The 12329-nt window shown below is 41.2% G+C and overlaps 1 protein-coding gene across 1 annotated transcript in view; it reads left to right on the top strand.

Moving 5' to 3' along the window:
• Window positions 1–11229, top strand: part of SUGCT (succinyl-CoA:glutarate-CoA transferase) — a gene marked incomplete at its 5' end in the record, with an annotated part of 301206 nt that extends 289977 nt beyond the window's left edge. Inside the window, one exon of the mRNA XM_081930935.1 lies at window positions 7102–11229. Within this exon, the coding sequence (XP_081787061.1) occupies window positions 7102–7265 (164 nt within the window). The 3' untranslated portion in view covers window positions 7266–11229. The remainder of the gene's footprint in view (window positions 1–7101) is intronic.
• Between the last annotated feature and the right edge of the window lie 1100 nt (window positions 11230–12329).

The raw sequence follows: 12329 nt of genomic DNA, 5'->3' as shown, positions 1-12329 counted from the left end.
TTTCGCAATGCAATAGCCTTGGTCTCCTTGACTGATGATCTTTATCAGGAGTGAGAGTGCAACCCTGTTGGCTTTCCCTGATCTCTTGGTGGTTCAACACAATGACCAGTGTATGACTGAGTGACCAGGTGGCATCAGTGGTGACATGCTTTCGGCTGGTTGACCTGCTGTAGCCATTCTTGAACCAGGATAGCCTGACTTCAGTAAGCCATAACCCAATAGCCTTAAGATTGGCCTGCTGTGATGCGTTTTATCCCACCCAGGGCCCACTGCCCCAGGCGGCAGGATCCCCAGGGACAGCAGATCCTGTCTCCAAGGAACACTTCTTCTTCTTTTTATTTTTCTTCTTCTTCTTCTTCTTCTTCTTCTTCTTCTTCTTCTTCTTCTTCTTCTTCTTCTTCTTCTTCTTCTTCTTCTTCTTCTTCTGTGCAGTCCTTGGAGGCCAAATCTGCTAGCCTAGTGTTCCTCCTTGGCCAGTAGGAGGTGCTGCTGGTCTCCTCCCATCCTTGTTCTCAGTGTAGATCTTCACACACCCCTTCCCTGATTGGGGGGGGGGCCACCATTTTGTGGTTTGCTTCAGGTGTCAACATGTCTTAGGCTAGTCCTGTGTGGCACTAGCTGTCATGGGCCAGGAATCGGCTTCAGCTGCTGAGCAGCAACCTGAAGGAGCAGAAGGCAGTGACTGCACCTCCTGCTGATCAGGCTTCTTCTTCCTGATGTGAACCAGCTGGTTCCAGCTTAGGGCTTCCAGCCTCAGGCAGTTGCTGGAAACATTTGTTGTTCCTGACCAGACCTTGCTGCTTCTTGCTTCTCTTGACCTTGGACCCTCTGCTTTCTTGACCCCTGGACCATCTGACTATGTGAGCTGAGATACTCCTGTCCTTAGGACTGGACTGAACCTTGCATACACACTCTGCCTCCAGGCAAGGACCCCCGAGACTTGGCTGATTGGCTGGCCTCTCCCGCCACCAAGATCGGCTGTGGCTGAGCTGCACAGGACGACGATGCTACTGCTCAAAAACTGTCCAGAAGCTGCAGCTGGTGCAGAGTATGACCGCCAGGGCAGCAAGATCAGACCATGTGTCTCAAAATACGCCTTTATTAAGGATTTTCCCTGGATTGCCATTTGTTCTGATTGCTAAATAACAGGTTTTCCCTTGGGAAGGAGTGGGGCAAGGGGGAAGCTGCTTGGAGCCATGCCTATAAAGTGAGGGTCAAGCAGAAAACCTCTGAGACACACTCTTAAGAAAATCCAGGGGGAATACTAAACTGAGCAGTTGCCAACCTAGTAGCCTTCTCTCGGAACTGTTGCATGGGAAAGGGAAAGCTGCCCATTAATTGCTCGTTTCTAAGTTCTAGGCTGGGGGCAGAAGTAATTAAATAAATCACATGCAGAACTGAAATAATATATTGTAAAAGTCTGAATAATCATTTTTCAAAACAGTTTGCAACAAGTCCGTTATTTACAATTTAATGCTTTAACTCTTTTGTCTTGGGAAGGTCAGTGCTTTTATTCCTGTGTGTGCGCACACGTGTGGCAACGGGAATTAGTCTAGGCCATCGGGACACTTGGGGCAGCTCTTGGTGCTGGGGCTGAGGTTGGTCCAGGTCCCTGTCTTTGCCCTTGTTCTCTTTCATCTCAGAAATCTACCATAAAAACTCCTGGACTGTTTAACCTTTTAAAAAGAAAGATGTCTTTAATCCCCTTGGGACCTCGCGTAGCAAAAAGATGCTTGCACTGTCTTATCTGTCTTTTATATCTCATGTTTTAATGTGTTCTGTGTCTTAACTTTATGGTTTGTTTGGCGCCTGGGATGTTATGGCAGAGAGGCGCCAAATAAACAAAATTTATGATGATGATGTGGATTTCAAGTACTAGGGAAGGCGGAGACAATTTGGTACTATATGTATAACTGATATAATGTTCATCTGACGCCTTGTGAAACCTTGGCGATAAAGCAGTATCTGGAGCAAGTGTCTTAGTAACTTGCTAAAGAAGTCAAAATATAAATATTGATTTACAGGACTTCACATATAGCAGAATGTGTGTTTAGGTCTTTCTTGTGGAATGCCCACTGCTTTCTCCAGAAAAAATATTCTAAATATGTAGTACAAGGTTAGTTTTTCAAGTTAATTTTCCAAACTCCCTCCCTCCCTCTCTGTTTCATGCCTTCAGTTTGTATGGCACCTTTAGAGAGTTGCATTGGCAACATACATAGGCTAATAATAAAATAAATAAATAAATAAAAATAATTTTATTAATACCCCACCCTCCCCAGCCAAGACCGGGCTCAGGGTGGCTAACACCAGGTATAAAAACAATTGATTAAAATACAACTTAAAAACAAGATTAAGTACATTAAAATGCAGCCTCATTTCAGTAGAAACTAAAATCAAAAACTTTTGGGGGATGAAAATGTCAAATCTTCACCAAGGCCAACTATCCAGACTGGTCCTACGTGGGCCAGAAAAAGCCAGGGAAATCCCCAAATAGGAGTTCCATCACAGAAGGAAGAAGGAAAAAGGAAGAGGGGATCAAATTGGCTCCAAGCCAAAGGCCAGGTGGAACAACTGTCTTACAGGCCCTGCGGAAAGAAATCAGATCCCGCAGGGCCCTGGTCTCATGAGACAGAGCATTCCACCAGGCCGGAGCCAGTGTTGAAAAGGCCCTGGCTCTGGTTGAGGCTAATCTGACTTCCTTAGGGCCCGGGACCCCTAGGGTGTTGCTATTTATGGACCTTAAGGTCCTCCGTGGGAATACCAGGAGAGGCGGTCCTAGGAGTACGAAGGTCCTAGGCCATTCTATGCATCCAGTCCCAAGGAGGTTATAATTCAAGATGGACAATGGGGAGTAACAGAAGGTAGGGGAGAATGGAAATAAATGCTACCACTCATACACGGGGAGAAAGGTGGCGCCATGTACACTGAGACACTTCCTCTTGATGGGGACAGTGGGCAAGAAAGGAGGAAGTTGTTTAAGGGAGCAGAAAAGCTTTGGTAATGCAAAGTTGGAAGAGCAGAAGTCACGGGGCAGAACAACAAACAAGGGGAGGAAGGGGGTTGGACTAGATGACCCTCGGGGTTCTGTCCAACTCCACAATTCTATGATTGTAAGTAATTGCATTTTATTGCATTGTATTATCTTTTATATGTAAATCCCTTTGCTAATTCGTCACTGAAGTGAAAAGCAGTATATGAATTCTCTCAATGAAAATAAAATGAATTAGGGCTGGGGAAACAGTGAGGATGTCACTAATTCAACCCATCTTAGGTCTGTGCAGAACCTCCTTGTGTGCTCTGGTCCATAAATTTCACTTTCACATGCTAGTCATAATAGCGAGTGGAGCCCACACCATCCCCGCTCCCCCTCTTTTCTTCCCAATTCTGCATTGCATGCAACACTAATGTCTCACAAAAAATGAAACTGATTTGTAGAAAACACAACCTGAAGAAAGACAATGCACATGCTTTTGTAAATTAAGAAATCTTTAATACCCCCCCCCCGGGCAATCTTGCCCCTGCTTGCATCAAATGAAAAAGAAAAAATAATAATAGCTGGTGGAGCCCATTCTCAAAACTGCCTAGTCCAACCTTTTGCATATAAAGCAAAGCTGCTCTTGTGGAACTTTTGATTAAGGCTGATCTACTTCCTTGCTGATTATTATCCTTATTTACTATTGCCAAGGTTGGGTACAACTGTGATATTTCTAAATGCACTTTAAATGCATTGTTAGTTTGCTTTTCATTTGACCAGTTTAATCTCCAGAGGTCATTTATTTGCAAGATGGTTTCCTTAAAACTTCAAAACTGATAGTGGCATTTGAGCAATATAAGAATGCAAGCCCCAGCCGCCTTAGACAATGAATGCCGGCATTTACCAATGCTCAAGGTGAGAATGTGTCTTGCATCGAGGGTCACTAATATGAGACTTGGGGGTGGGGGGAGGCCAGTCAGCTAAAGATTAGGAATTTACAAACAGCTCTGAATGAAAGGGACTTGAAATGACAGTCCATCTCAATAGTGTTGTCTTTGACCATTTAGGATAGCAGTTTGAAGGACCGCATATTGACTAGTTCAACATGTAGTCTATTGGTGGGTTTGTGTGTGATTTTAGTAAGAGCTAGTAAGTAGACTTATTTCTTTAAACTGCCATAACGTGAGAGGAGTGTGAGATTCAGCTTCCAGAGAAGTAGTCATGACAACCTGTTGCAGCAAAAAACAACAGAGTCCTAACACATTTATGATGACAGAGATTTAGGCCAAGAAAAGTAAAGGGTAAAGGGACCCCTGACCATTAGGTTCAGTCGCGGATGACTCTGGGGTTGCGGCGCTCATCTCGCTTTACTGGCTGAGGGAGCCGGCATACAGCTTCCGGGTCATGTGGCCAGCAGGACTAAGCCGCTTCTGGCGAATCAGAGCAGCACATGAAACGCTGTTTACCTTCCCGCCGGAGTGGTACCTATTTATCTACTTGCACTTTGACATGCTTTCGAACTGCTAGGTTGGCAGGAGCAGGGACCAAGCAACGGGAGCTCACCCCGTCGTGGGGATTTGAACCGCCGACCTTCTGATCGGCAAGCCCTAGGCTCTGTGGTTTAACCCACAGAGAGAGGAAACAACAAATGGTCTTACTCACATCAGCATGCATCTGCCTCCCCGGGAATGTATTTGTTAATTAAATTTGTATCTCAATCTTCCTCCCAAAGGAGCCAAGGGCAGCACACACTATTATTATTTTTTTTTAAAAAAAACTTCAAAACAACAACACACAAACAAATCCAAAACAAATTTAAGAAGAGACACCAGTGAATTGTATATTTACAATAAATGTATACAAGCTTGTCTGTGCTCTTGTGCGGTTCCCATTCATTTTAGTGCGTCCCTTGACAGAAAAAGGATTTCCCTATTAATTGATTTCAGGTTTTTTTGCAGTGGCAACCTTATTTCTGACTCATGGAAGTTTTCATTTTTTGCCCTGTGGAATTTTTCATCACTACACATTATGAATAATAATTGATAAATGCACAAATAATATTCCAATCCAAGTTGCAATCTCAAGGTTGCATCATAGGAGAAAGGTCTGTTCAATGAATATTCTGAACATGTTATGCTCTGAATCTGTGAACAGGCACAGCCCCTTTTCATTTACCAAATCTGATTTATAATATGTGTACAAAATGTCCTTCTGGAACTCGTGATGGAATAATGGAAGTGGAATTGTAAACATAAAAACCTGAAAAAATTATTTCCACAGCCACATAGCCAGGACCGAACAACTTTGTTAGCAGCCCTCGTTTGCTAAATCCCTAGACTGATTTAAATATTCTGTGGGGGCTGATAAAAAGAAATGTAATTTGTATAATATGTATCAGTAGAGCAAATACAGAAGAGGGATATGGGCATTTCAGTAAGTGGTCACCAAGGCCTGCTTTTCATTTAACAGTGAAAACACACGCAGCACTCATGTGATTTAATTCCTTTTCTGAACTTCGATGGAAATATCTGGTTGGAATGAAGACATATCAACTAGCTCTGAAGCAGTGGCTCCACAAGTTCATGAGTCTGGCGTAGAGCGAGATCTTTGTGTACTGATTCATATGATCAAGAAGCATTGTTTACCAGACTCCTGCTTAAGAAATTGCTGTCTTCAAAAACTTATTTATATGTTCTGCCACAAAAAAGTGGAAGGTTTGCTATTTTTCAAGTTGTTTATAATAGCTGGTTTGGTTGAAACTGTCAGCCAAGCAGCATACTTTGTGATGGGTGGTTTCAGCTTCCCATTGGTTCCATCCTCTTTGGATTGATGCAAACCTTCATCTACATCATCAGTGTCTCATCACACAACAGCACCCGAAAGTAGCGCCTTTTGAAATAATGAAGGGCAATGTGAAATCTCTGGCTTTTGACTTGTGTTGGTAGTTTCACCCAGGCAAATCACATGAAAATCTTGTTGAGAGAAAGAGAAAAGCATTCTCAAGGCACAAGAATCTGTGATATTTGCGGGTGTCTTCTCTGTGTACAGGATGGCATTCTTTACAAAACTAACCATGACCATTATTAACTTCCTTTTTTTCATAATAATTTTATTAATTTTCCAACACAAATAAACAATCATATCAGAATTTCCACAAATTTAACTCTATTTGGACTTCCTTCAGCTTCTCTGACAATCATCCATATTTGCCTCCCAGTTACGCATTTCTTCTGTTTATATTGCCATTAACCTTCCCTCCCACTTCTATTTCTGTTCAAACAATATATCTCAACTTTCACAGTGCTTCTTGGAACCCCACTAGCGTTGTTTGCACATCACACGTTCTTTTCAGATATTCAACAAATTTCTCCCAGTCCTCGATGAACTTTTGGTCTCAAAGATATCTGATTTTCCCAGTTAGTCTGTCCAGTTCTGCATAGTCTGTCAGCTTCAGTCTCCATTCTTCTACCGTCGGTATTTCCTCTTGTTTCCAATTCTGGGCCAATAGGATCCTTGCTGCTGTAACTGCATATTGGAAAAGTTTAAAGTCCTTTCTTCTTATTTCCTTTCCTGTAATCCCTAAAAGAAATATCTCTGGTTTCTTTGCAAATGTACATCTTTTTCATTTCATTGTATATCATCTCCCAAAATCCCTTCACTTTCTTACATTCCCACCACGTGATAAAACGTTCCTTCTGTTTCCTTACATTTCCAACATTTATTACACGTCTTATACATCTTTGTTAATTTTACCGGTGTGATATACCATCTGTAAAACATTTTCATAACATTTTCTTTTAGTGTCATACAAGCAGTGAATCTTAAGTTCTCCTTCCACCGTTTTTCCCAATCCTCAAACTGTATATTATAACCAAAATCTTTGGCCCATTGTACCATTACCGTTTTAACTTCCTCATCTTTCATATTCCATTCCAACAATATTTTGTACATTTTTGACAGAATTTTAGAATCATTATTTATCACTTCTGTCTGGAACTTTGAATCTTTTTCTACATAACCCTTTTCTTTAATATCTTTTTTAAACATTTCATTGACCTGAAAGTAATGCAACCAGTCATATGACCGTTATTAACTTTTCCAGTTTTCTTTTTTCTTGTTTTGGACAGGACCAGCCGTAAGGTACAGCCAGTTTGAAGTGTCGGAGCCCAAACCTCCTCCTCTCATTGGTCAGCACACATTGGATGTTCTGAAGGATACTCTGGGGTACAAGGATGATGCCCTAGAGGAACTGATCAGCTCTGGAGCAATAGTTCAGCATGAACGCATGTGAATGGCTTTGGCTTCGGTTGCTGACGGAGAAGAAACTCCCTGGAATTCTACCAGGATCTCTTTAGTTTTCACAACCCATGATGGAGATGTGATTGAGTTCTTGGTATTTTTTAAATATAATCTGAAACACACCCTGCATTCAAGTATCAACCTGCAAAGTTTTAAAATAATCGATTTTTCCTGCCTTTCATGCAGGCCGGGGACAGGTAGAGGTGCTGGTAACTATGAAATTCAGCATTTGGTATATTGCTGATAGACCAAAATAAAACCCACCATGCAGTCCCACTGCCACATGTTCAGCAGTGCCTCTCTCTGGAAACACATGGATGAATTTCAGAAGATCTGAGTTCCATGCCAAAAGCTACTAATTGCATGGGTAAAGCCAGTAGAATCTAGGCCATAATTAGCAGCACGTGATACTCGAAAGCAAAACCACTTTCTGTATACAAAGCAATATGGCATTTCTTTAAGCACAGGGGTGGGGGGGGGATGATTGGTCAATCTTGCAGGCATATAATTTAGATCAAAAGTAGAATTCTGAACAAGAAGATTCCAAAACTTTTACTTCTGCTAAAGTAAGGCACTGCCTTCCTTCCCTGAAACTAAATAAAGCTAACCGAAACTGACACTCAACAAATAATGACCATATTTCACTCAAAGGATCGGAAACAGGCCTCCTGTTATAAGTGGCCTGTCACTTGGTTTCCAGTTTAACAAACAACATCCTCTGTGTTAAATCTGAACTTCACAACTATATCTTGCTTTCCGGGGGAGGGGGGGAATGGGAGAGAGAAAGAAAGAAAATTATTACATAATTAAGTTTTAAAATGTATTTGCAATTGCCTTTGAAGTTGTGTGGCACGGTCTTCCTTTGTTGGCTTATTTTGTAAATCTTTGTGTTCTCTCATTTTCAGATTTCCTTCTAATCTTTTTTCCTCCTTGTACGTGTGCGTGTGAAATTACAATCTCAGTACCAGAGTCAATACTTTTGTCCATATGCTAAATGCATCATTATGTTTTGGATCAAGTGATGGCTCTAAGCATCAGAAGATGCGTGCATGGGCAAGAGTCAGGAATCGGGATGCAGGGATGGGATTGGGAGGGGAAATTGCATAATTACCCTTTAATTCAAGAATAGCAGCCAAAATTAAAGAGGAGAAACAATGCTGGGAACTTAGTTTTAGATATGACGATTTGGTTGTAAACTAGGCACTGCTTTCGTTGAAAACAGTCCCTTTTAAACTCATATTTACAAATAGGCATGCTGTTTCTGCTTAGTCTCTTTCTCATTTCCAAGAACAGAATACATAAATAAGATTTAAGATTAATTCAAAACCTCCTAAAGGAGCTTTGTTTCATCCGGTAGTTTCCCAAGGAAAGGGCTAAGTGTCACCAAACCAATTCATGCAAACCCCATTGGCTTACTTAGTTTTTAATTCCATATTTAATTTTTGTTCCGCAAAGCTGCACACAAATAGGAAGTTCATTTTCTTATCCTTTGGGCTTGTTTGAACCTCAGGACCTAATAGCCAGTTTCCTCGGAAAAAGTCAGTGAGTTAAATGAGACTTACTTCGTTAAATGCTTCATATCACAGTCTCGGAATGCTTTCAGGCATCTTTATCTGCAGGAAGCTATGTTGAGCTAGCACAAATTGTAGGCAGGCGCAGCAGAATGGTGACTGCAGAGAATTCTGCTCAGCACAAACCAGCCTGACCTAGGATGACTGAGCTCTTTCCATGTCAGCAAGAGGCACTGTGACACCCAGGATGTTCTGACTAGTTAACCAAGAGCAACCCAGGTCTACTACCACTGAGAGAAAGTGTTGAAATTGCTTAGACTCTGGAGCTGGGTTTACATGGGTGGCAAAATGAGATGGGAATGAACTGGTAGAAGAAAAAGCAGAGGTTAGTCAAAGTTAGGGAGAGAGCACTTTACTGAAAATGTCCTTCTTCATGCATCCATCTTCTAACTGGACTATGCAAAACAGAAGCAGTACCACACAACCTGCAGATCAACATGGAAGTAACTACAAAGGGAACTTTTGCTGGCTGGGTTGATGGGAGTTGTCACCCAAGATCCAATATAGTTTGTATAGAATAACACTGAATGGAGGACCTGTAAGAAGCTGTTATATATATTTTTTTAAAATGGTATTGGCATACAGAAGTGACGCATGATCAGATTTCTGATTGTTGCCCAACATGTGCCCAGTCTAATTGCCCCAGATGCCCCTTGTGGGGAACCACAATTTCCAAAGCTTCCATTTACTGAAACTGAGCATAATCTTCTCAGCTGCTACATTGTGAAAGACTTCCAGAAATCGTTTGGCCACAAATATTAGTTGAATCATATCATATACACATGATTTTTAAAAAATGTTGAGATAGTTTTCTATTATTTCAGTTATCACCACACTACACTCAAAAATCCAAATTTTGAGAGAATGTGGAAACACACCAGACAAAATGGATTTTTTTTAAAAAAAAAAACTACAGTGGTACCTCGGGTTAAGTACTTAATTTGTTCCAGAGGTCCGTTCTTAACCTGACACTGTTCTTAACCTGAAGAACCACTTTAGCTAATGGGGCCTCCTGCTGCTGCTGCGCCGCCGGAGCACGATTTCTGTTCTCATCCTGAAGCAAAGTTCTTAACCCAAGGTACTATTTCTGGGTTAGTGGAGTCTGTAACCTGAAGCGTCTGTAACCCGAGGTTTCACTGTATTAGTCCATTCCATAGTATTTAAAGTACCATTTGGATCATGAAGCTAGCTTCTGAGACCACCATAAACCTACTATGAGGTAGAGGTTATACTGAAAGGCATCCATCTCTTCATAAAAGTCTGCAGGCCAAATTAAATCCATTCCAGGATTGGACTTCCTGACCTGTTGGGTTTTTTTTCTTTGTTTGCAAAAATCCCCAATTATTGGTGTTTGTGATTTCAATTAAAACTGTGGTGGAGGTGGGGCGTTGAAACAATGACATTCTCCCCACGCAATTCCCTTGATAAAAAACTGCACATGGATTCAAAAGCTCATTTGCTCTGCTAGGGAAAATGGTTGCACTAAAGGGGCAAATCAAAGCTTGTCAGGTGGCAGTCTTTTAGGTCACATAAAAAGGGAGGAAAACACCCACCTGGTGCAAAGTGACAAATGTCAGTTTGCAAGAGAACTGCCCAGCAGATCCTGCACCCCTTCTTCTTGGAGGCCAATAATTTCCTGGGTATTGGGGGTGGGGGGTGTTTGCAGATCCCACTGCTGACAAACTTTAAACTTGCATACATGAAACATTTTGGCGAGAGAAAGGGACAGTTTGCACTGTGTAATCACTGCTTTGACAAAAGTGACGCTCCTCTCCACCCTGGCCATGAGAGGTATCTTCTTGTCATTGAATAAGAGCTTTGAATCCCCTCTCAAAGCAAATTTTGCCCTGGAGTCAAACCTTGAGAAAATCCAGTCTGGGAATAATCTCAGTCTAATTGGAATGATATTTATTTACTTATTTCTTCAAATTTATAACTCCCCTAAAAAGGTCCAGGGTAGCTTACAATAATAAAATTACATTGAAACAATTTCAAACAACACTATAACACATTGCGGGCAGCAGTTGAACTCAGCAGTATGAGAAAGGCTTCTTTGTGTTGATAAAGAGATAAGTTTGTCTCAAATTAAACCCAATATAATGAGATTATGCAGCAAAAGCAACATCACACCTCTCATTGAGTTGGTATACATACTTAAGGTACATACGTAAGAGGATCGTTTATTATTATATTTTGGGAGTGATTCCTGTTCTTATGTAACTGCCATGTTTTATACTTTCTGGATGTCCCATGATCATATTATAAAAGTAGTTGCTTTCTATGTGATAAATCAAGCACTGCTAGGAGTTGTATTTCTTATCAATATATTGTATTTCCAATGTATTTCTTATCAATAAAAATCAATAAAAGAAAATTACTCTGAAAGTGTGGCCCAGAGGAAAAAAGTTTGAGAACCACTGGTCTAGAGAGAAGGTCTCCTGTATTCTTAGGTTCCTTAGTGCCCTGGGACACCTCATCCATTTGGGGGGCCCCTGAAGCTTGAACTGTTATGGGGGTCCCTTCATAACCAGCAATGAGGTCTAGGTAACTTCTAGCATCTTCCATGGGGTTGTTCCACAACAGATCACCACACCTTTACAATTTCTGTGCTACTGACTCTCAAACTTAGGGATTGTTGAAATACGGTATATACAACAAAAAATTAACCAATTTTAATCACGTGACTCAAATCTGGTATACTAGACCCAAAAAGTTTAAGCAGTGTGGACTAAAATTGCTTCTGGGGCCCATCTGGGATTAGAGACCCTCAAACATAAGCTTTGTTACTTTCATAGTGGATCCGCCTGTGACCTCTTCTAATGTAGAACTGTCACAAGAAAATACGCAAATCTGTAAGAAAATTGCACTCTAGCCATATTTATGAGTCTCTTATGTTTGTTACTAACGCCAGTAAAACACATGCAGGAACAATCAGGCAGTACTCACAGAAGTGGCCATTTATGAAGGGTGGGTTGGCTGCTTGTGCATGTCTGCCAGGCTAGAACCAGAAACAGGACTTGCCTAAATCCCATGGTAGGCAACGCCGTGTGAATTATGAACTTTCCCAATTCACGAGTGATCCGCAAACCAAAAATTATTTGCTGATTCTGCAAATAACTTAAAATAACGAATACATTGGAGAAGTCTGCGATCTGGTCTCAATCAGTTCTCGAGCACCAAAAAGGTGAAACTTGCCAGATAAATATTATGTTACTAATTATTCACCTAGCTGTGTTTTACACTTACGGGGCTCTTTTACAGATAATGTTTCAAAACCATTCACAAGGAATTCATTGCAAATATCTCACGGGTCACTGAGTTCCCTGAAAGCTGGGTCAGATATTCAAAGGAATACTGTGGAAACACTGAATCATGTACTTAATATTCCTAATACACTGCAGAGTTGCATAAAGAGGAAAAATTCAGCATAACCTTCAGGAGATGCTATTTTTAGTTGTAAGAATGACCTTGGCCTCTGCAATGAG

Source organism: Podarcis melisellensis (genome assembly GCF_964234715.1).
Source record: "Podarcis melisellensis genome assembly, chromosome: 12".
NCBI classification, from domain to species: Eukaryota; Metazoa; Chordata; class Lepidosauria; order Squamata; family Lacertidae; genus Podarcis; species Podarcis melisellensis.
The sequence above is the reverse complement of the archived record's forward strand: the minus strand, read 5'-3'. Positions and strand labels throughout refer to the sequence as shown.